Below are 23,422 nucleotides of genomic sequence, written 5' to 3'. Positions count from 1 at the left end.
TGCTGTCTTCGCTGAACTTCACTGCTTGAAAAGCATAAAGGGTAAATGCAGCAACTGCGTTTCAAAACGCTCCTTTGATGTCTCTGTAACGCCGTTGCGTTGTACGTCATAAGACATTATTGTAGATGTCATGTCCAGCTTTTCCCATTCTATGCGTTATACCATCCCCCACAGACTATCGTATGAGCATGCTGCATTCGAATTTTTACGGCCAAGCACCTTAGAGGCTCGGGCTGTTGTCGGCTCTTGTCGTCGTTGTCTCATGTCGCCATTGCTTGTAGTTACGGTAATAAAACACTGGGACACTCGTTTTCCAACGCTCCACGTTTGAACATAACACGTACTAAAATAACACACCGAGACTCTCGTTTTACAACGCCTCGAGCTAGAACGCTTCATGCTTCAACGACACGAGATTTTTACAGCCAACCTGTATACCTCTACCCCCCAACGGGTGCATCTCCGCGGGCAGAAACGCCGAGACCTCACACACCACGCACTCTGCATCGAAACCGCATAACACACTTCATCGTACCTTATAAATGGCATCGTACATCGAAACCGCATCATGCACTTATTCACTGCATGCTTCGCCCATCCCCAGGTTTCCTGTTAGTGAAGACGGCGCGGTTGTTGTCTAGCTAAAATTTTTTTTCGCAGCCGACCTTCACCTACATGTTTATTAGTACTTCCGCATTACGGGTTTCAAAAGGGGACGCCGGGACACAACAGTTCACAAACCATGCAGAAATGTAGCTTCAACATAAAAAAATTACCACAGTTTCACTGACTTAACCTCGGGGACGCTGATGTAAACAGCACGCCTGCCTGGCATTCCCAAATGGCAAGGCTTTATAGAACATCTTGACGCCAGCTCCTGGATTCCCGTTCGTGCGGCAATTCTCGCTGGCACTGCCAACGGGCTTCTTCTTACGGAGAGCGCGCAATTTTCCAAACATTCAAGAGTGCACCGCCAAGCGCGGTCGTCTATATATGCGAGCTCTTCCGAACCATCTTTTGGGATCTCCCTCTCCCATTATCTGATTGCTCTCCTCCTCTCGTTGACTCCGCCAACCTGGCCTTTGCGCGGGCTCTCACCCGCGCCTTGGATCCGCCTACCTGCACTTTGCGCGCGCTCCCCTCTACCCACTATGCTGCACCTGTCCCACTACGCTGCACGAGTGCTTGGCGCTTGTTCTTCCCTCGCTAAGCTATGCCCTCTCCACGTCGCTGCATCCGCGTTACCAGCTCTCATCCCATGAAATCCTCGACCAAAACAAGCTTCGCTTTTAAAATTGTTAGACGTTTACCTGCTCGTGAAATGTTTCCTCCTAAAACCAACGTCTTGCTTTCGTACAACCGCTGTTCAGAATAATGATCCCACATCAGCAAAAACAGACCCCTACATTTCCTGAACAATGTGACAGGAGGCGTAAATTTTCAGTCAGGGGCAAGGACCGAACTTAATAAGCACCACACCATTCGTCTTGTGTGTCATAGACACAGGGGATAGTCACCTACAAACTCACTTCAACAATTCTAACTTACTGACAACGACTATTACAAAGGTAGTTAAGTATTTTAGCTTCACAATGAAATTTTCTTTAAACACCGTTTGCCTTTATATCTACCGTGTGGAACCACCAAATTACGTGTGTTCAGAATGCGAAGATATAAAAAATGTTTGATGAAAAGCGCCCGTTGTGTGGGATATCTCTTGTTTTTCAGGTTGAACTTTCCCAACATCTAGGCACGTAATGTCTTCAAAAGTGCTTTTTTTTATTAACCCAACAGGTTCGGGCCCAGAACAACGGAACAGGGTACTCTAACTTTTCAGAGAAGCTGGAAATTGAAACGAAGGAAATGCGTAAGTCTTGCTTAAAAAAGCACACTTACACGGTCTTCGTACGCTGCAGTTGAGCATGGTTAAAACACTTTGTGAGGTTATCAATGTTATTACGTGTCTCCACTCTGCCTTTAAGAACAACCTTTTTGATAACTAACTGTTCTTCGTACCACGGAGTTACCATGCAGAAAAAGAAAGTCAGTCATTTCTTGAAAACATTCCAACATTTCAGTTTCGCAGAGATAACGTCCTAAGAAGAGTTTGCCTTGAGGCAAATGTGGCGTCTTATCGACGTGCGGTACTAATACCGATAATTTAGTGGCCTACGTCGCGCAGCCTTTTTGATGAGACTGATGGAAAAGCCAGATTAATCTGTCGACGAACATGTTGTAATGTGAAATCGTTCTGAGGGTACGTTATCGTTGTATTGTTTTTTTTTTACACAAACACTTGCGCATTTCCTTTACAGCCACAAAATTCAGGTTGTCGACAGAAACGCGGTTATTCAGCCTTGCTAGGGTTGCATAATGAAAGCACAAAAATAAGCGAAGTTCTGCATTTTTAACAATAGTTTCATTTCAAGCGCAAACCGCGAGGGAATAAAACGGTTTCTCTGAATGCCGTTTGAGGGAACACTAGGCCTTTATTTTGGGAAAATCCAACATCAGCAAGTCAAAAAAGTTTATTTCATTTCTATCGAAGGGTATTTGAAAATTATGGCGCTTTTATTGCAGTGCTATATGTGGCAAAGCCAAACACGATATTTAGCAATGAGAACCATACATATGGCGGCAATTGGAATGCCACGCTAGAATTAATAGCGTGCGCGGCGCTTCTGCCCCAGTGCTTTAGTCTCTCAGTTCTTTCTCCCTGATTACCTGGTCTAGCGCAGCTTCTAAACCTGTGGCGTCTGCATCTACGCCCCTAGTTCTACAGCTGCCCTGTTTAAGGAAGTTTGAAAAGGTTCGAAATGGTTTTATGGTTTCAAATCCACGTTGCTTATGCGCCAAAGTATTTTAACAGTGAAGGTGTTTAGCAAATCGTAATTTTTCGAGTCCGCAGTTAAAAATACCAAGAAATTACCGAGCGCGCGCACGTGAGTGCGGGCCTCGCGGGGAACGCGCGGCAGTTAACAAAACCAAAAAGATGCCAAGAGCTCGTGTGCACGTGCCTCGCGACGACCACCCTGCGTCCCCGGCGCACGTTTGTCAAGCTAAGCATACCCGCTTAGGGAGATCGGCCAACGTTTTGGAGACCGCCCTGCAGTTAAGAAGCCAAGCAAATGCCGAGCCGTCGTTTGTGCGTGACTCGCGGTGACCGCCCTGCGTCCCCGGCGCACGTTTTTAAAGCCAATCATACCCACTCAGGGAGACTGGCCGAAACCGGCCACATGAAGAAACTCTAGTGTTCGTGGTAATCGTGGCAACACTTGCTCAGAACGAAAAAGACACGTCATAGCGTACGCCCCTTTAAGGTGATGTCCGATGATTATCTCTGCCAAAACAATGAAAGAAGCACGCACTCATGAAGTAAAGTTCATTGCGGCAGCGAAGAAGAAGTATATCGGCTGCAATTGTCGACTTAAACATTCGTGATGGTCGTGAAGGTTGCGTAAAGCTTCGCTACCTTCAAGTCTTACATGTTAGTGTGAGCTTCGTTCATTTTTATTGGCAATAGTACTGATGCTTTTTAAAATGATTTTCCACGAGGGCTTAAGCTGACATTAACAGATGAAAGTAGCTCTCATAACGCAGTTCACACTTGGGTTTTTTCGGGGTTCAAAAGCCTGTAAAAAACTGTTGTGTCTTTCTTATTTTGTAATCGCGTTCTGAATGGTGCTAGATAAAGTGATTTCTACGTGATTCTTCCTAAAAGCTCCTGGTCCTCCTGTCAACTTAACGTCTTCGGGGAAGACAGAAGACAGCCTTAAGATTGAGTGGCAGCCACCAATGCGAAGAAATGGAAAGCTGCTGCAATACAAGGTAAACCTTTCTTGATGAGTTCGGATCGCCTGGAAGTAGGGAACTTGAAACAAAGCACTATATGGATACCAGAGCAAAGAAGTGCCCATGGCACACCAACGTGTTAGAACTCTCTTGAAGTTAGCGAATCATTCAACAAAAAAGCAAGCTTCAAATCGATAAGCAGAATCAGGGGCGTGGCTTCTTGAATGACTATCACCGTTCGTAACACATTAATGACTTGCGCTTTTTTTCAGCCCGTTTGCTCTTTTAACTCAGCAGTTGCCAGAAAGCCTGTTTTATACATACATACATACTATATATATATACACAAATATATCGGCATATATATATGAGAAAGGTGAACTCCGAAGATTCCTTAGCAGTGCGACGTTAGAACAACTGTTTTTGGTCTTTCTATTCCTGACATCCAGGTGCACTTCCGGATAGCTCACACGTTCAATGCTAAGCTGACCGAATCGTGGAAACGAAACCCCACCACACTGGACGCTACCGAAAGCCCAGAGTTTTATCTCCCAGGTCTGTTTCCAGGGTCCACCTATGAGGTCTGCATCACAGCCAGTACGTCCGCTGGCTTCGGTGAGGCCTTATGTGGCAACTTTAGCACCAAAGCGTCAGGTAGGTTGCCCCTTTTCGTTGTAACAAAGCCACCCGTGCCACCCGTAACAAAGGCACCAGTAACAAAGCCGCCCGTACCATTTTTATTTTAAAATTGCTGCTGAAGTATTGGCCAGAAAACATATTATCGGGTTTATTTGTAGCAGGAAAAATGAAAAAAAAACAGCTTTCAGTTCAGGAGTCAGCTTTAAACGTTCGAATAGATCTAAAGAAAAAGGAATTGGTGACTTAACCGCTATATTTTTCTATACCGACCGGCAATTTTGTGAGCAATTTTAGGTGTGATACAGTCTCGTAACTGACTTAGTGTCGCCATTCAACCTGTCTGCCCGCGTTTGGCTGGTGAAAGCGTTGGAGCTTAATGCGGATAAAATGCGTGTATAAAAATCCCCACCCCCACTGTGCCGGCCCTGATGGGAATTCAGGTTGAGGTTACAGAGAATCACGGGCATCGCTGCCATCTTTTGTTATCCTGATATCAGAAGAGTGGACCGGTATTCCTGTCTGATGTGGAAAACTTTATACTGATAAACTGCAAACGAAAGGGTGTACCTGACCTATATGTCGGGTATATGGCAAACTTATTTCATTGTCAATTTATTAGTGAGAAGTTATAAGTGCAAAAAATTGTCTAGAAGCTTCCTCGTGGGTAGTGTCAGATAATGCGTAATTACTCTTTCTATGGAATTCCTCCACACATAAACTTCTAGGCATATTTTCTTTGGACGTCATGGGGGCATTGCGCCCAAGGCTTCGAATAAAGATCCAAAGAGACTTGTATTAAAAACGTCATTGGCCCATGTGTATTTCATAAAGCACATCGTGTCACGCATTTCCAAAGACGGACGAACATGCTTCTGGGGAATCACCTAAGAATGTTTCTGCAATATTGTACACAGGGCAGGGCCCCTAGTTCATAATCAACGCAGAATTTCTCGTGAGTTCACGAGTGTATCTTTACGGTTATCTGACCCACCATATTGTAATACAGGCTGGTAAATTTAAAGTGCGAAAAATGCAATGAGGATCGTTTTCCTTTGTTCCAGCGCCAGTAGTTCAGATGGTACCCAGTGTGGTGAAGAACATCAACAACACGGTCAGCATTGTTCTGACGCCAGTTGACTCCGTTGGAGGGCCCATAACGTACGTATTCCTCCATCGAAATTAATCAATTCATCTTTGTTTATTGAAAATATTCAGTCTATCAAGGAACCTTCCCAGATGTAATAACCATAATAATGATCACGTTTATTGCGCCCAAGAGCAGGCTTAAGGCCAGATAACTAATAGTTCACGGAAGTACAACGTAAACAAATACGTGAAGGTTAGACGCAAAAAATCAACAATAAAAACAGCTTATAAAAGAAAATCTGAAAAATGGGATTGATCCTTGGGGACGCAAAAACAAAAAGCACTACATTGTTTCAGCTGGGAAGGCACATGAAAGGAGACCCCTTATAAAAGGGTTACAAAGAAATAAGCGATACATCGAAATCAAAACAGTGTAATGAAACATCACAAATGCACTTCATATAAAAAATATTATAAATAACGTCATTTTCTTTGACGCTTGATGCAGGAAGCCGCTAGTGAAAGCTACGAACAGCAGCAGTTTGACATGTGCACCTTGAAGTGCCTATATGTTCTGCTTCTATTAGTATTTGCCATTTTTGGCGATGCGTTGTGCGTTCATTCCCGATATTCTCAGTTACCAACCGCTGCCCCAGCGTTGAAGAAGTTCCTCCTGGCAAGAATGAATTGTTTTCAATGTTTTAAAAGAAGACATTTTTTTCTTTTGCTTTAATTTATTTTTTTTATTTTCATTCATTTGTGTGTTTGTTTCGCGCCACCACGCTAGTTTAATTTGAATATTTAAACGCTAAGTCAGGAGTTTCGTACGGATGAGAATTAAGAGCAAACACCTACAAACCAACAGGAAAGTACATAATTGTGTTCACGTGAAAAACTGTGGGAATCAATAGAAGGACCAATAAGAGAAACTGTAGCGCTATAAAAACAATCTACCGAGATAATGAAGACACAAATTTAGTTCATCCAGAAACAAAATGCAAGTAACTGACCCAGAGATAAAAAAGAGGTACGAAAATGTGTCCACAAACACTGCACAGACTTATGAGCAAGCCCAATTTGAGCTACAAGATTAAATTGACGCAAGGGAAGACCGAATGCACGGGAAAGGTGTTTCTGACTAAAAATGCTTGAAAGGACTCAGCATTTGGGCTTTCCCAAGAATCAGCCGCCAAATGATTCCACAAGCGATTAGCCATAGGGAACGCTGATTTCTTGAAACGAGCCAGTTTTGGTCGCCGGTTTAATACGTTATATATGTTGTCTTACCTATCCTCCATTTAGTCTGGCGAAGAAAGTACGTATAATAAACTCATACAACCCCTACAACGACCAGTTTCCAGCTACGTAAGGAAGGCAGTTTCTCAGAAATCAACTGGCGAATCGTTTTATTTGTTAAGCGACAATGAGCCCCTTTTAATGGAAGCACCAACTCGACAAAATGAAGTTCTAGCATTTACTTTAGCATTTATTTACTCTAGCATTAAGCCCACTTACTTCTTATGTACTCCAATTTTATCTGTTTGCAAGCAGGTGAATAAGGTACAACCAGAGTCCCTTAATACCGTAGCATTGACGGACTCTGGTACAACTTTAACGGTTCATAAAAGCTTCCGCTTTACCTTCTGGCGTTGAAGAGATGCACCTGAGAGCACGCTCACCTGCGGACACACTCACAACAGATTCCCGACAGAGACTGGCTTTCCTTGAGTGACGCTCTGGCATTAGGTTTGCGGCAAATGCTTAAATCCTCCCTTTTCTGAGCAAAAGCAGTTTGCAATTTTCCCCGACATTCCAGAAACAGTATTTCCGACTGGTACAATGCAAGTGCCTCTGGAAACAGACTAGCTTTAGTGTTGTTACGGTTGCGGTTATGCACACATTCGCCCTTACGGCCACGTCCACTTCATGGTCAATTGAGCCTGTCCGTCTTTTTGGTCTGAAAATTCGTCGTGAGAGTAGTAAATAGCGTTGAGGTGAGCAGAAACTCACTTTGTTCTGGGAAAGTTGTCTGCCTGGTCCCACTGACTCTCCGAGACAATTAACGCCATCGTCACAACAAACTATACCCTCCGAAGTCACCAATTTGCATCCCGTGCCCTTTTCTCATTCCCTAGCTTCGTATCACGCGAAGAAGGAGAAAGATCTACCCCGATGCGACGTAAGAAGGTCGCTGTAAAGTCCACGTCTAGAAGCAGGCAATGTCACGCTCTACATCTAAGAAACCAATGGAACTAAGTATTTGTTGAATAAAAGTAGAAATGATAAACATGCGTGATCAAGGGCAGGCCGAAGATAAGGAAAATCATCCTCCCCGTCTCTTAGAGCTTAGAATACTATCACTACCAAGCGTACACTGCAGCCATTTTTGTACTTGTATTGGCTGAGCTGGTGCAAGCAGTGCAGCAAATTCATTTTTTCACTAACTTATAGCTCCGGTAGCACTCTTGGGGGATCTGCTCTCATCCGAACTTATTTGCACTCACCTGAACCTGTTCATTTTAAAAGTATCTCTAGGGAACGCTACCTCCGCTTCCCGGCCACGAACCAATGTACGCGCTGCGCCATTCTTTTCCCACTTACCTTTCTTCCCGCAAGAGGCCACTCTGAATCAGTGACCCACCCAGGCTCGGCCAACGTCCCTACATAATGTTAGGGGCTCTTCGCTCCAACAGCCGAGCACGTCATGTATCCGTTGCTTCTCTAGCTTATCTTAGCTCCCCCGACGCCGCTGCACCGTTCGGTGTTGACGCCGATGCTTCCTTGTCTACTTTTCAGTAGCTCTGCGAGCTTTCCAGCCCTCCTATTGTTATTGCGCTGCTTTTTCCGGTTTTTCGTCGGCTTCCCGGTTACCCATACAGCGTGGACCGACGTGCGCCGCACGTGACTGCATGTCTAAATGAAGACTTTTGTTCGCCGCCGTACTTTCAGTGAGCCGTTCATACCGTTGTACACGGTGGTGCTTTGTTGAGGTTTCAGCCATTGAAGAAGTTTTCATTTCCGTGGCGCTTTCGCAGGGAAAAAACACGTAAGTGAAAATGACCGAGTTATACGAAACGGCCTGCTTGCACAGCTCCCTGTTTACAAGGTCGCGAGGCTCCTCCTATCAAAGGGTGCACGAGAACTGACGGATCTTCACGCAAGAAGAACGCTCCTTGACGTGATGCCAAATTCTAGAAAGGTTTAGTGATTGCATGAGCCAAAATGAACGTTAAGAAACACAGTGGACATTCGTAGGCCTTCATGTATCGCACGGGACATGTAGGCCTATAAGTACCGGTCGACTTTTCGACATACCTCTTTCCACCCCTTATCAAGTTCTACTGCTTTATTCTCTACAAAAATGCACGAGCGCTCACACTGAGAGCCGCGAAATCAGGCGAGGGTGCATTCCTCAGGCCCGCTCGCCAATCAGCGCCACCAGTTTGGGCGACATGGTTTTAATGCGAGCAAACTCGGCGCTTTATATATAAAGTGCAAAAAATTGGCGGTGTCTGGCACACAAAATCGCTGTCGTCGTAAAGAGCAAAAAAGCCTAGAAAAATTACAACATGTGTGCCAAATTGCGTATGTAGAAAGTTTTCAGTGAAGTGAATCAATTCAAAATTAAATTCGGTACATTGAAGTTCGTTTGGGGATCAAGTACGGGTCTGTGAGTGGGAACCGAGGCCGTGGCCACGGTGATACATCAGCATGTTGCCAGTGGAGGAAAGCGGGTAAGCCTAATGCGTGCGCACTGACGTCATATCGCGTAACAGGTGAACGTGACTGCAAAAGAGTAGAACTGGTTCACCCCAGCAACGGCGACCTCTGACTTGGGGAACGCTGCGGCAGGAAGTACCGACTGGCGGTGAACGCGACCACGGGCGGCGCTGCGGAGAGCGTCTCTGTGACGACGCCTTACGGATTCTCGCATTTGTCGCCTGCTTTACTGTGGCTCCCTCTCCCTGCTGTTTCTTCACGCTCGGTTGACCTTCGATACCTGTCAGCACCATAATTTGCGTTTGCCGAACTTTTTATTACAATAAAAGGCTTAAAATCGCGTACACCAACTCAAGGCGTAATTCAAAGTGCAGTGTTGGTACCACTGCGGAAGAAACATTGCCGGCGTCGCGCCATTGCTGTGAAGCCGTTCCTGTGCGGAGCGCGACGCGTCGGAGCTAGGTGTCGGCTTCTGTATTCAGGAATCTTTCGAACAAAGGGAACAGCCATAGTCTAGTAGCCAACAACGGCGAAAATGCAAGACCAAACAAATTCCAGGCCTTCAGGGCTGTCGCCTTTGGTAGAAGGCATTACGACTCCCGGTAACCGTATGTAAGGTAAAAGCATTTTTTGCAAACTTGCCGAACGTGTAATTGCATGAAAGTATTCGGGCATGCACAATGGAGCTCAAAAAATGTAGGTTGGGTTCTAAAAACCTACTGTCTGTATAGACGCGTGCTGGTTTTATACCAGGAAGCATGAGTATCGACGCTTATTGGCCCAAAACGAGTTACGTGTACGGTAAAAATACAGTAATTCAATGTTTTTTTCAGACCTGGAGGGACATTTCCTATATTTTCAGCTGACATATCTTCATAATATTCAGTTCAGTGTATTCCTAATACCGGCCTAATCAGTACGTTTGAGAGAAAGAGAGAGAGAGAGAGAGAGAGAGAGAGAGAGAGAGAGAGAGAGAGAGAGAGAGAGAGAGAGAGAGAGAGAGAGAGAGAGAACGATCTTTAATGAAAATTGGCGATGTCAGCCGAGCTAAGCTGCCTGGCTTGCTACCCCAGATGACTGCGATGACGATGATGATTACAATGCTGAAGAGGAGTAATCGGAGGAGTACATGAAGAGGAGTACATATGATTTTAACTAATTATAAAGTCTGATCAAGATTGTGATGTACGTTTGAGATGTACTGATGGATACGATTGGAATGGTTTGTACCAGCAGTTATAGGAAGCATTGTGAGCCAAGCGACGCTGGCTAAGTTGAGGATTAATTTTAACCCGGTATGATGGCGACAGTCGTCCCTTCCGAGCTATTAGGTCACTTTCTCCCGCTATAAAAGGTGGCTGCATGAGCAGGTATTCATCTATAAAGCCGTTCGAGAGTCTGGATCCGCCTATGTGCGCAAATCGCAGTAGAGCCAGTTACATTAAAAAGTCGGATTCGGCACAGAAGTCGATGTATTGTGGACAAACATCGAGATAAACTGCGTAACCTGAAGTTATTGACATGCTTCAAAATTTGTGGCAAGGAAAATAGCCCACACGTTAAAACTCACTGGTCAGCAAAGCCGTTCCTGTGCTCACAATACTCATTGACGCATTCCTGGACAGCACACTACAGAGTTTCTCCAACTGCCAGAAATATTTTAACTTATGGGCTCTACCTAACTAGGACCCATTCAAAAGAATTGTAAATAATATTGTTTTGTTAATCTTTTTACCCAGATAATATTCAGAAATTTTGCGCTATCTTTGTTTCTCGGTACGGCTTCCATGTTCATTTCAGACTGCATTCTTTCGCTGTTGGTTTGGAGTTCGAAGTGGCAACAGAAACACGTGTGTCGGGACATCGTCTCATGTTAAAGATTCCCGGGTGTTTTATATTAGTGGATAGCTTTTCACTTCGGCGCACAACAAAGTCACCGTGCGGCTTCGATGAGTAAACCATTTCGGGATTTCATATCTTACTTGCGCAGCTATGTCTTTCTCTAATCATGTGCATGGATATGTTCTCTAAAGCATCGCTTTTCTCGCGTAATCTAGGCCCTAGTTGATTTGTTCTAACAATTGTCCTGTGCACGATGTATGTATCATCTGAACGTCATTTGCAACTGCGTTATGATTGAACGAGTGCCGTCACAGGTAATTGAAAGAAGGATTTGTGAACGTCTCAGATTATTTGTCCTAGTGGATTTATGACAGCCATTACCGGTGAACAGGAAGCTTTTATCTATCGAGGAGGACTCTTTTAAATGCATACGAATGCAGCCAGGCAGTTTCCGGAAGTAGAAATTTCTGTAAATTTACGAGACCGTGTTCAAATTACTATTGGCGGCAGGCGTACATGAAGCACACGTTTAAAAAAAGTCTGGGCGGGCTTTTTTTTCTGTTCCCTCAGTGTGGTTGTGTTGCGGTGCAATAAACATGCGCTGCGTCAACAGTTGCCTTCAGAAAGAATAGCATCGGTAGGAATGGCGATTCAGTAAGCGAAGCAAAACGTTAAAGCAACTATTGTAATAGCGGAGCTTTGTTTTCCTTTCTGGTCTCTCACGAACGACCAGTGGTTACTACCTGCTGGTGGTACGAGAAGGCCATCGCATCGACAAGCCGCCCAAGCTCGTCAACTTCAGCACTGCCCAGGACCAGCGGCTGGGATACTACGTGGCCGCCCACTTCACCCCCAACCAACTGGATAATGGCCAGGTCAATTTTGTGGTTGGAGGCGGTAATGTCACGGGACACTTCGAAAATCCGCCCCTCACGGACACAACGCCGTACCAGTTCGCACTGGTCGCCGAGAGTAAATTTTCGGGGGTGAGTGCCTGATGACATTTTATGATGGAATACGATGTATATATATGTCTGGCGTTCAGATTAATAGAGTCTTCTTGAGCGTTCATTAGAACGTAGGCCACTGCCTTCAACTTGAGATCCACATCATGGCCTACTCCCCTGTAAACAGGAAACGAGCAAGGTAACTTATTCAGTGGGGATGAAACGGTTTTTCTTACCAGTAGGGGCATGAAATGGACTCCTCAGAAAAACGAAGGAGTGATAACTCGAGCCAAGTTCCAGCTCATTTTAATTGGAAGTGGCGATTAACCCACTCCTTGCTTTAGCTACGTACGGAAGGAGAAAATGCATAGCGTACGTCATCAGCGGTCAAAGCCGTAGATTTGACAGTACAATACAATTACAGGGTGCTATTCCTTCCTTCGGAGTGGGATGATGACAAGTGGATCAAGAAAGAGCACGTGTGTGTATGTGTGGGTGTGGATGTGTGCGCGGACGCACCCATCATATATTGACGTATTCCATGTTCTCACTAATTGCTGTGCCCAAAAAATTCAGCCTATCATTTGAAGTGGAGCCAATGGTTTCTAAGTTCACCTTAGGGTAGAAAAATTTGAGTATCTACTTTGAATAAATTAGGCTAGAGCCTAAATTAGACTAAATTAGAGTCCATCCGAGATCGAGCAGCTCGATTCATATCTTCACATACTCACACAAAACCAGCGTTACCGCACTAACATACACTCTTTCCCTCCCAAATCTTGAATCCCGCCGCTTGATCGCCCGTCTATGCCTTCGTCACCGCTTCTACTATAACTCACGCTCAAGACATCAATTACTCCAATCTGCACACACACCTCCATCGCGCATAAATCACAGTAGACGCATTGCACGTATAAATGGCCAGAAGTCAGCATTTATCGCCCCATTTTTTCCTAATGCAATAGCCCTCTGGAATGCTTTGGCGGATGACTCCTCATCATGCCCCGACCGGCGAACGTTTCGCGCAAAGCTGAACGTGTTTTTTTTTTTTTTCAAGCATCTCTCCTGATAATTTCAATTACTGCGTGTTGATCGCCAATCGTTTTCGAATTGTACTTAGTTTTGCTCCGAAATTGTTTAACATATCTAATACATCGTTTATACTTTTTTTGGTTGTGTTCCAGTTACATTCATGTGATTTTTGGTTCCTGTCTCCTGTGTATATTTATTTGCTTTTTTTTCTATTGAACACTGTACCCTATCTCGTCACTTGTCCCCCATAATGCAATGCCTTCGGCCCCTTAAGGATGACATTAAATGAAATGAAATGAAATGAAATGAAATGAATGTCATCATAGGCAAGAGCCGGTGCTTCTCACTTTTGAAGCTCTGTCGGCATTGTAGTGGTCGCAAATTTATCGGCTTTTTTTATTGGTTGTGTTCATTTCGCAGGATGTGCTCTACGGGTATGGCCTCACAGCTCCGGTTGTAGGTAAGTGAATATGTCAGCGTGAAGGCGCCATTATTTTATCTTTTTTTACTAAAGCAGAGCCGGGGTGCCGGACATTAGGGATGCAATAAACTCCACCTTAACGCTCTATGCAGTGAATAGCAGCGGCAGCGGCAGCGACAGCGCCGGACTTGGCACCATCATAGGAGTGATAGCAGTGGTTCTAATTCTGATCATCGCGGCTGTTTCTGCAACATACTACTATCTCCGGTGAGTTCTACATTGCTTGCTTAATAAAGTGTTTTCACGCTGTATATGCCATACACCTTGAGCAACAATCAATCAACCAATGTTTATTAGAGTGCCCAGGAACAGAGGGGGCCTTTGTGCTGGCGCACAAGAAAAACACCAAAAAACAAATAGCAACAGGAGACGCAAGATGTGCAAAGCTCGCACACACACAAAGAAAATACCATTGGTTAAACTGAACAAAAATTACACCCTTTGACAAACACACCCATATATATGTATGTATGTATGTGTATATATATATATATATATATATATATATATATATATATATATATATATATATATATATATATATATATATATATATATACATATATACATATATATATATATATATATATATATATATATATATATATATATATATATATATATATATATATATATATATATATATATATATTGTGAGCGCGTATGTCGCGTCGGCACAGCCTCGACACTCCCAGGGACTGTTCGTACAATCTGGGCAATCTCCTGCATTGCCTCCTCGCAGTAACATTATCATTCTCATTAACATTACCCGATCCTCTTCGCTCGTGCATCATCATCATCGCTCTCGGTACGGTGTTCGGAACCGACTGGATCGCCGAATAAACGTCTCGGTTCACCCGTTGCTCAAGGGCCTTACAAGTGGTGGAGGTTGACCTCGGTCCCGTCCTCAACGCCTTACAAGCGCACCCCTGGAGCTCCGTTCCGGTCGGCGTTTGCCTTCAACACAGATGCAGCGTGAGGCCGGAAGCAACCAAGCTGGCGCCTCCACTCCTGCGCCTCTTGCATTTGCTGTCACCTGCCGCGAGCGCGACCCCCCGCATTTTGCAGGGCTCCGCGGTGAAGACGTCGATGACTGGTTGGATGAGTATGCTCGCGTCAGTGCTTTCAACCGCTGGGATGACGCGGTGAAGCTGCAGCAGGTTTCCTTTTCCTTGGACGAGGTGGCCAAAACATGGTTTATGAACAATAAACATCGCATCGACGACTGGGCCAGCTTTTGCCAGGAGCTGCGTAAGATATTCGGCACGACAGCTGCTCGGTCGGACGAGGCGAAACGGAAGCTGGCCACTCGGCTTCAGCGCTCTGACGAGACGTATACCTCATACATAGAGGACGTCGTTGCTCTCTGCCGCCGCGTGGATGCAAGCATGCCAGAGGCCGACAAGGTTCGCCACATCCTGAAGGGCATCGCTTCTTTCGCGTTCAACGCCCTCGTGGTGCAAAATCCGACGAGCGTCAGCGATGTGCGCACAACCTGCCAGCGCCTGGACGAATTGCAGGCTGTTCGTTTGCAACCGGCTGCTCTGGCTACGCCGTCCCAAGGGGACACAGACTTACGGATTCTCATACGCCAAATCATCCGTGAAGAGCTGCAGCTCAGCGACCCGCTTTCTGCTCCACGATATCACTTTCGCACGGAAGCTCCTCAGCTGCGCGACCTGGTGAAAGAGGAGCTGGCATCTATTGCGGGTGTGACGCCCTCGACGTCTCCTGGTCCTACGACTCCCACGCCGTCTTACTCGGCCATCGCATCCAAACCGCCCTTACCAATGCAAGCCCCGTTGGCCCACGGACACTTAACAGCGATATCCGCAGCAAGCGTGCCACGGGGATACTACACGAACATGCACCCTGGCCGCCAGCCCTTCCCGGGTGACCGCCCCATCTGCTATTATTGCGGCATTCGTGGGCACATATCTCGTTTCTGTAGACGACGTCAGCAAGATGAACGACGCGGGTACGCACCGTTCGAACGTGACGTTGGCTTTTCTTACGGGTCCCGACGTGGCACATATGGTTCGCCCCCGCGTCGCCCATCGCCGCCGCCAACCTCATTCGGCCCGCCTCCGCCCGAGCGCCCATCACGGCGACGCTCACCCTCACCATATCGTCGCTCTCTGTCACCTCTTCGACCCGTGACCCGTTCTAATGACAACCAATCGGAAAACTAGCGCCTGCAGTTTCTGGAGGGGAAACTGCACTCGTCAAAAAGCCAAAAACTCCTCCATTAAGACCATCAAATACATTGTCTGTGGAAGTTGAAGGTTTTCGTGTTGATGCCCTTGTTGATACCGGAGCAAGTATATCAGTGATTAATGAGAAGTTGTGTTCGCGTCTCCGAAAAGTGACTACCCCGTATACTGGACCTTCGTTGTGCGGTGCTAATCGAGAGGTGCTCGAGCCATCCGGCTACTGTACAGTACGTGTTTTGATAGAGGGAATTCGGCACCATATTCAGTGCGCGGTGTTACCTAGCTGCTCCCATGAACTCATTCTGGGATGGGACTTTCTATCATCGGCATCCGCGGTCATCTCTTGCCGGTACCCCGACATCGAGATCACGGCTACGGACTATACGGATGTTCCTGACGTCAAGCAGCAGTGCTTCGTGGCAAGTGCCGATTTCGTCCTCAAACCTGGTAGTGAGACAACAATTTCCGTTCGCGGTGGCAACTGTCATGATGGGGACGTACTCATCCTTGCATGTACTCGGTTTCTCCCAAGAGGCATCGTGATCGCCATCTGTCTTGTGCGCTTCTTCCGCGGGTCGGCTACACTCGTTGCCGCGAACGTTACTCCTGAACCGATTCTCCTTCGTCAGGGCACCACTGTGGCTACCGCTGCTGACTCCGAAGCTGTCTGTGTTGTTCCCCTCTCCCCTATTTCCTCCTGCCCAAGTTCGCCCTCTAAACAGTTGCACCCAGCTATATCTGCCGCAATCAGCTCTGATCTCTCCCCCACGCAAACTGGCTCTTTACTAGACCTCCTGAACAAGCACAAATCCTTATTTGATTCGAATTGTACTACGCTTGGCCAAACTTTCGTCGCAACGCACCGAATTGAAACAGATGGATCCCGTATCGTTTGCCGCCGCCCATACCGTGTGTCTTCGTCCGAACGAAAAGTCATCAGCGAGAATGTCGCCGATATGCTTCAACGCAAAATTATCCGCCCATCAAACAGCCCTTGGTCGTCCCCCGTGGTCCTCGTTAAGAAAAAAGACGGATCCGTTCGCTTTTGTATCGATTACCGCGCACTCAACAGAATTACCCGAAAGGATGTATATCCGATGCCTCGCATTGATGATGCCCTGGACTGCCTACAAGGAGCGGAATATTTTTCCAGCCTTGACCTCCGCTCAGGTTATTGGCAAATTCCAATGAACGAGGCCGATAAAGAAAAGACAGCATTTGCCACCCCTGATGGACTGTATGAATTTAATGTAATGCCTTTCGGACTATGTAACGCTCCTGCAACTTTCGAGCGAATGATCGACCATGTTCTTCGGGGCCTGAAATGGAGAACATGCCTCTGTTATTTGGACGACATCGTTATTTTTTCTTCAAGTTTCACTGAGCACTTGAAACGGCTAGATGAGGTTCTTACATGCCTCGCGAATGCGGGTCTTCCGTTGAACACGAAGAAGTGCCGTTTCGCCACAAGAAGCATAAAGGTTTTAGGCCACGTCGTCAGCAATGAGGGGATTCGGCCCGACCCGGAGAAGATTGCTGCTGTCATCGATTTCCCACGGCCACAACAGCAAAAAGCCCTACGCAGCTTTCTTGGCTTAGCGTCTTACTTCCGCCGTTTCGTCCGCAACTTTGCTGCAGTTGCTTCGCCTCTCAACAAGCTGCTACACTCCGGAACACCCTTTGTATGGTCAGACGACTGTGAGGAAGCTTTCCGACAACTCAAGCACGCACTCACCTCAGGGCCGGTACTATGCCATTTTGATGAGTCTCGCCCTGTTATACTGCACACGGATGCCAGTGGCCACGGAATCGGCGCTGTGCTGCTGCAGTCTGATGATCAACGCCGAGAAAGGGTTGTTTCTTACGCAAGTCGTACCCTAAGTACTGCCGAGAAAAATTACACAATCACCGAGCAAGAGTGTCTCGCTGTGGTTTGGGCCGTTCAAAAATTTCGACCTTATCTCTACGGCCGCCACTTCACAGTAGTGACTGACCACCACGCTCTGTGCTGGTTGCAGACGCTGAAAAATTTATCAGGACGGCTCGGACGATGGGTTATTCGACTCCAAGAATATGACTTTACTGTCACGTACAGGTCCGGGAAAAAGCACCAGGATGCGGATGCACTTTCTCGTTGCCCTCTTGGGTCGAACAAGACTTCCGCGTCATTACCCCTCGACACGGTCCTTCCCATCGCACCTGTCAATCGTGTAGCAGTTGAGGACCTCTCGGGCCTGCCTTCTCTTCAAAGGGCCGACACATACTGCCGTGGAATGATCGACCAGCTTACCGGCTCATCACCTCCTCCAAACAGTAGGTCGCGTCGGCAGCTTCAACATTTTAAGTTTTTGGACGGCATCTTGTACCGATCAACTCATCTCTCTTCTGGCCACCGATGGGTCCCCGTTGCGCCACGTTCCATCCGCGCGCAGATACTGGAAGCGCTGCACGACGATGCCACAGCGGGCCACCTAGGCTTCAGTAAAACCTACGAGCGCGTCCGCAGTCGTTTCTTTTGGCCCGGCCTGTCCACCTGCGTTCCCCGTTACGTCGCTTCCTGCCCATCCTGTCAGCAGCGCAAGAGATCCACATCCCCGCCTGCCGGACTGTTGCAGCCGCTTCCGTGTCCGTCTATGCCTTTCCAAACGGTTGGTATAGATCTCTACGGGCCTCTCCCTTGTACAGCTGCAGGATATCGGTGGATTGTGACCGCAGTTGACCACCTAACACGTTATGCAGAAACGGCGCCAATTCGGTCTGGCTCCGCAGCAGAGGTGGCAGACTTCTTCCTGCACGCAATACTCTTGCGCCATGGGGCCCCTCGTGTTCTTTTGAGCGATCGCGGTAGGGTTTTTCTGTCCAGTATTGTTGAAGATGTTCTTCGTGCTTCGAACACAGTCCACAAAACCACTTCCTCCTACCATCCGCAAACGAACGGCCTCACGGAAAGATTTCACCGGACACTGTCGGATATGCTTTCTATGTACATTCGACCTGATCACACCAACTGGGACACAATTCTACTTTTGTTACGTTTGCTTATAATACTGCAGTTCAACGGACCACCGGCTACTCTCCATATTTCCTCGTATACGGCCGCGACCCATCGTTCATTCTGGACACTACATTTTTATCGGCTCCCGTGTCGACCTCAAGCCCCTCCTCCGAGCAGTTCCTCTCCCGTGTAAACCATTGCCGTCGAGTGGCTCGACTGCAGACTGAAGCCAGCCAGCACGACCGCAAGGGCCGCTACGACGCCAGCCACCGTACTGTTCGATTCTGCCCTGGTGACGAGGTCTTACTTTGGACACCCAGTCGAAGACCAGGACTATGTGAAAAATTTCTCCACCGTTTCACAGGCCCGTACACGGTCCTTGAGGAAACATCCCCTGTCAACTATCGTGTCACACCTAGTCAAGCTCGCTTGGACCGTCGATACCGTGGCACAGAAATTGTGCACGTGTCACGGCTGAAGCCTTTTGTCCGCCGTACTCCATGAACATTGGCGGTCAGGCGCCCGCCTTCACTCGCAGGGGAAATTATTGTGAGCGCGTATGTCGCGTCGGCACAGCCTCGACACTCCCAGGGACTGTTCGTACAATCTGGGCAATCTCCTGCATTGCCTCCTCGCAGTAACATTATCATTCTCATTAACATTACCCGATCCTCTTCGCTCGTGCATCATCATCATCGCTCTCGGTACGGTGTTCGGAACCGACTGGATCGCCGAATAAACGTCTCGGTTCACCCGTTGCTCAAGGGCCTTACAATATATATATATATATATATATATATATATATATATATATATATATATATATATATATATATATATATATATATATTGTCACGTAGGTTAGGACACAACGGTAAAGAAAGAACTTTTATTTAGGGCGAACTTGTGCCCGAACAAGACGAGAGGAAACGAACAAAGGTCCTTGCGTCTCGTTCGATCTCCGAGAACGACTGCCTGCGTTCGTGGCTTGATCTCTTGCGTGATCTCCCCTCGCAGTGCACGTGCGCTCGCGGCTCCGTTGGCGAACACAGACAAGCTCGCGCTCCCGGTGCCGAGATTGCGCTGCCGGTTAGGGTTGGCAGTCAAGAAAAGCTCGGAACACACAGGGGAGGTTGTGGTGGGTCATAGACACAGATGAAGAATTTTTTGAGTCAGAAAGAAAGCGGTGAAAAAATGCCCGCCCGGTGGGATCCGAACCCACGACCTCCAGATTACCGGTCTGGTGCGAGAACCACTACGCTACCGGTGGGGCTGTTTCCCCACCACTTTCTCGGGTATTTATGTTAAGGTATTTTTTGTTTCCTGCACTTGGGGGTGGTAGCCAGCGCCACTCGGACTACTCGGGGTGAAGGGGGCCTTCTTTTTAACCCCCGGGCCGTGACTCGAGTGTCTACGACGACATGTCGAGAGTGGTTGACCAGCGTTGAACCCTTTTAAGCTACCTTTGGCACCAAGACTGCCAGAATAGATCGAGGGCCTCGATAAGCTTGTAGCCAATCAGAAAATGTGAAATGAGGGGCTCGGTGAAATAAGACAGAAAATAAGGGTTGGCAGTCAAGAAAGCCTCGGAAAGCAAAGCACTACGCTACCGGCGAAGCCGTTATATATATATATATATATATATATATATATATATATATATATATATATATATATATATATAGCAGTAAAAGAAACTTCTCGAGGAGCCAGAGGAAATAGTTGAGAAAATGGTAGACGCACGATTAAAAACAAAAACAGTGGTTTACTGACGTTTCAACTGGAGGCAGTCGAAACGTCACTAAACCACTGTTATATATATATATATATATATATATATATATATATATATATATATATATATATATATATATATATATATAGATATATATAAACTGTAGTGCCTATAGCAATAAGGCAATGCACGCGAACGGTTATTTGTCATTGGCATGCACATATACTGCCAAGAGAAATACGCAGATGGAATTATGTAAGCCGTACACAACGGAGTTATCTAGAATAGCTTCCTCTTGGGATAAACAGCATAAAAGGAGTCTATGCATCCAAAGATGCGGGAAAATAAGCAAAGCAGTACTAAAGAAGAAAAATTTTTTTCTCGCTCGCGTTTCACATCGAAATGACAACCTAAAAGTCAGTTGTACGTCATACATACACTAATAACAAAGCTTACAGCTAAGGCATTACAAGCTCACGGACATGCTTGCGAAAGAGAGTCGGGGAAATATTAAATTCACTAACTAAGCATTTAGAGTACCGGTTGTACAAACACTGCATTCGGAATAGAGGGCACAGGACACGCATACATTTCGGATTATGAAAAGCATCGCGTTTTCTGGTCACCTTGTGTGGCACATGGAGTAGAATATGCTGTAGCACCACTACACAAGACACTGAGCCGTGAATAATTTTGAATAGGTAAAGGAGTTCCGCCTTTTTCGCCTGGAGATTAATCGTGGTAGCTTCAATGCAGGAGATGATAAAGAGTTATTACCGGCGAAGCCATGGTTAAAGATAGATATAAACCTTTTTTTGAGCCTGTGAATAATAATAATAATAATAATAATAATAATAATAATAACCTTTATTGTCCTTCTATTTACAAAGTAAAATAGAAGGATATTATATAATAACAACATTAATAATAATAATAATATTCAATCAATCAATCAATCAATCATGTTTATTTACGTGCCCAGGAACACCCCGAGGCCTGAGTGCTGGCGCACGGATAGTTACATAAAAACAAAATACAAGAAACATGTAGCAAGAAACAAACAAGCGACAAGACACACACAAATTGAAGTAGTGAAAATGACAGAAATAAAGCACAGGCGGAGCCTGGGTACAGGTAAAAAAAATAAAAAAGAAGAAAGAAAAAAATTAAAAAAAATAATAATAATCAATTTATTTTCAGTGCACAGGAACGACGGTGATGTCTTAGTAGTGGTACACTAACAAACACAAAAAGAAACAAAATGACATGATCATACAACACGTATCACTAAAAGTACGCTACACTAATAGAAGCACAGAGAACGGTAATAACATTGATATCACACTCTATGGACGAAAGAGTTAGCCACAAATAATGTACTAGTTAAGTGAGCGTACAGCTAGTGAGGTAAGGATAAAGTAAGGATAAAGTGAGGTAAGGGTAAAAGCGATACACACGAAAAGTTGAACAAAATGCAGTAACGAGCAAACAAAGGAAGGTGGCATGGCAAGATTACGGGAACGGAGTAAAACATATACTGTTAGCCACAAACAGCACTACTCAGCCCTGCACGAAACTGGGCCAGGGAGCCATTAAAAACATCCAATTTGTCCCCAAGAAAGTTGTACAGGCTTTGCAGTCGGTGGATAGGCGAGTGACGACTACTAGTTGCACCAGTATGGAATGTATAGCGTGATCTCGTGCACTTGTCGGGAACTCGGAGCATAAGCTGAGACAGAAGTTCTGGGCAGGAAATGACTCCGTGTAGTAGCTTGTGTAGAAAAAGAAGATCAGCCCGATCACGCCTAGAACTCAAGAGAATAAGCTTAGGTAGCTGGTGTTGACTAGAGGACGAACCAGAACTGCGTCCTAGCCGGTGTTTATATATTGACAGGAATTTTCTCTGCACTCGTTCAAGATACTGGTGGTTGGGCTGGCCCGTTCCCTTCCAAACAACAGATGAGTATTCTAATTGGGGGAGGGAAACTGATTAGTAAAGCTTTAAAAAAAAAGAACAGGAGGAGTGAAATCTCTTGTAAACCTGCACACGGCACCCAGAGAGTGGAGGGCCCGGCCGACCATCTGTCGTATATGGGGAGTGAAACTGAGGGAACTGTCGAACAGCACTCCGAGGTCTCTAACATCGAAAACTTTAGACAGACGAGCATCATTAAGCATGTAAGAGAATTGGAAGAGATGTGTTTTCTGGCTGTAGGTGATAACTTTGGTTTTATTACAGTTAGGAATTGATCCCTGCTCAGCACACCAGCGCGCGAAAGATGAGATGTCATGTTGAAGGGCGAGGTAGCACTCTGGGCAAATAATTATTTTGTAAACCTTTATATCGTCAGCATACAAAAGGAAAAACGAGCTCTTAATAGAGGTAGATATGTCGTTAATGAAAAGAGACAACAGAAGAGGGCTCAACACGGACCCCTCAGGTAAGCTGCTGGTAGGGATGTAGTCGACAGATCTCTGGCCATTTACAATGACATAACAGCATCTGTTAAGACGATAGCTTCCTAGTAAGGAAATTCGCGGAGCATTGGCGCCACAGAGATACAGTGGATGAGTGACAAGGTCAAAAGCCTTACTGAGATCACAGTAGACTGCGTCTATCTGGCGTCGGTCTGTGACTGCGTTGGATGCATGCGTCATAAAGCAGGTAAGGTTAGTTGTCGTTGACCGCCCAGTTATAAAGCCATGCTGATCGGGTAACAACAACTTTTTTACGCAAGAAGACAAAACTTTGTGCCACGAGGACTCAAAAAGTTTCCACGCCGCACAGGGGATTGAAACCTGCCGGTAGTCCGTTGGATCTGTGCGGTTGCCTGACTTAAAAGATAGGATATATTCTAGAAATTTTTCATGTAGCTGGAAATGTATTAGCAGTTAAGCGGTTATTAAATATAGATGTTAGAACAGGAACTAGAATATCTT

The 23,422-nt window shown here is 46.0% G+C and overlaps 1 protein-coding gene across 3 annotated transcripts in view; it reads left to right on the top strand.

Annotated features, from left to right (window-relative positions):
- The window catches only part of LOC144162552 (receptor-type tyrosine-protein phosphatase T-like), a 616,771-nt gene that overhangs the window by 543,986 nt on the left and 49,363 nt on the right, over positions 1 to 23,422 (top strand). For all 3 annotated transcript variants that reach the window (XM_077693138.1, XM_077693139.1, XM_077693137.1), the window contains exons 19-25: positions 1,795 to 1,867; positions 3,722 to 3,828; positions 4,242 to 4,446; positions 5,493 to 5,589; positions 11,813 to 12,065; positions 13,479 to 13,518; positions 13,632 to 13,746. In XM_077693138.1, coding sequence (XP_077549264.1) covers positions 1,795 to 1,867; positions 3,722 to 3,828; positions 4,242 to 4,446; positions 5,493 to 5,589; positions 11,813 to 12,065; positions 13,479 to 13,518; positions 13,632 to 13,746 — 890 coding nt within the window. The remainder of the gene's footprint in view (positions 1 to 1,794; positions 1,868 to 3,721; positions 3,829 to 4,241; positions 4,447 to 5,492; positions 5,590 to 11,812; positions 12,066 to 13,478; positions 13,519 to 13,631; positions 13,747 to 23,422) is intronic.

This window comes from Haemaphysalis longicornis, unplaced genomic scaffold (assembly GCF_048455015.1).
Source record: "Haemaphysalis longicornis isolate Haplotype H1 unplaced genomic scaffold, Haemaphysalis longicornis Haplotype H1 scaffold_12, whole genome shotgun sequence".
NCBI classification, from domain to species: domain Eukaryota; kingdom Metazoa; phylum Arthropoda; class Arachnida; order Ixodida; family Ixodidae; genus Haemaphysalis; species Haemaphysalis longicornis.
Note: the sequence above shows the minus strand (reverse complement) of the source record. Positions and strands in the feature narration are given on the sequence as shown.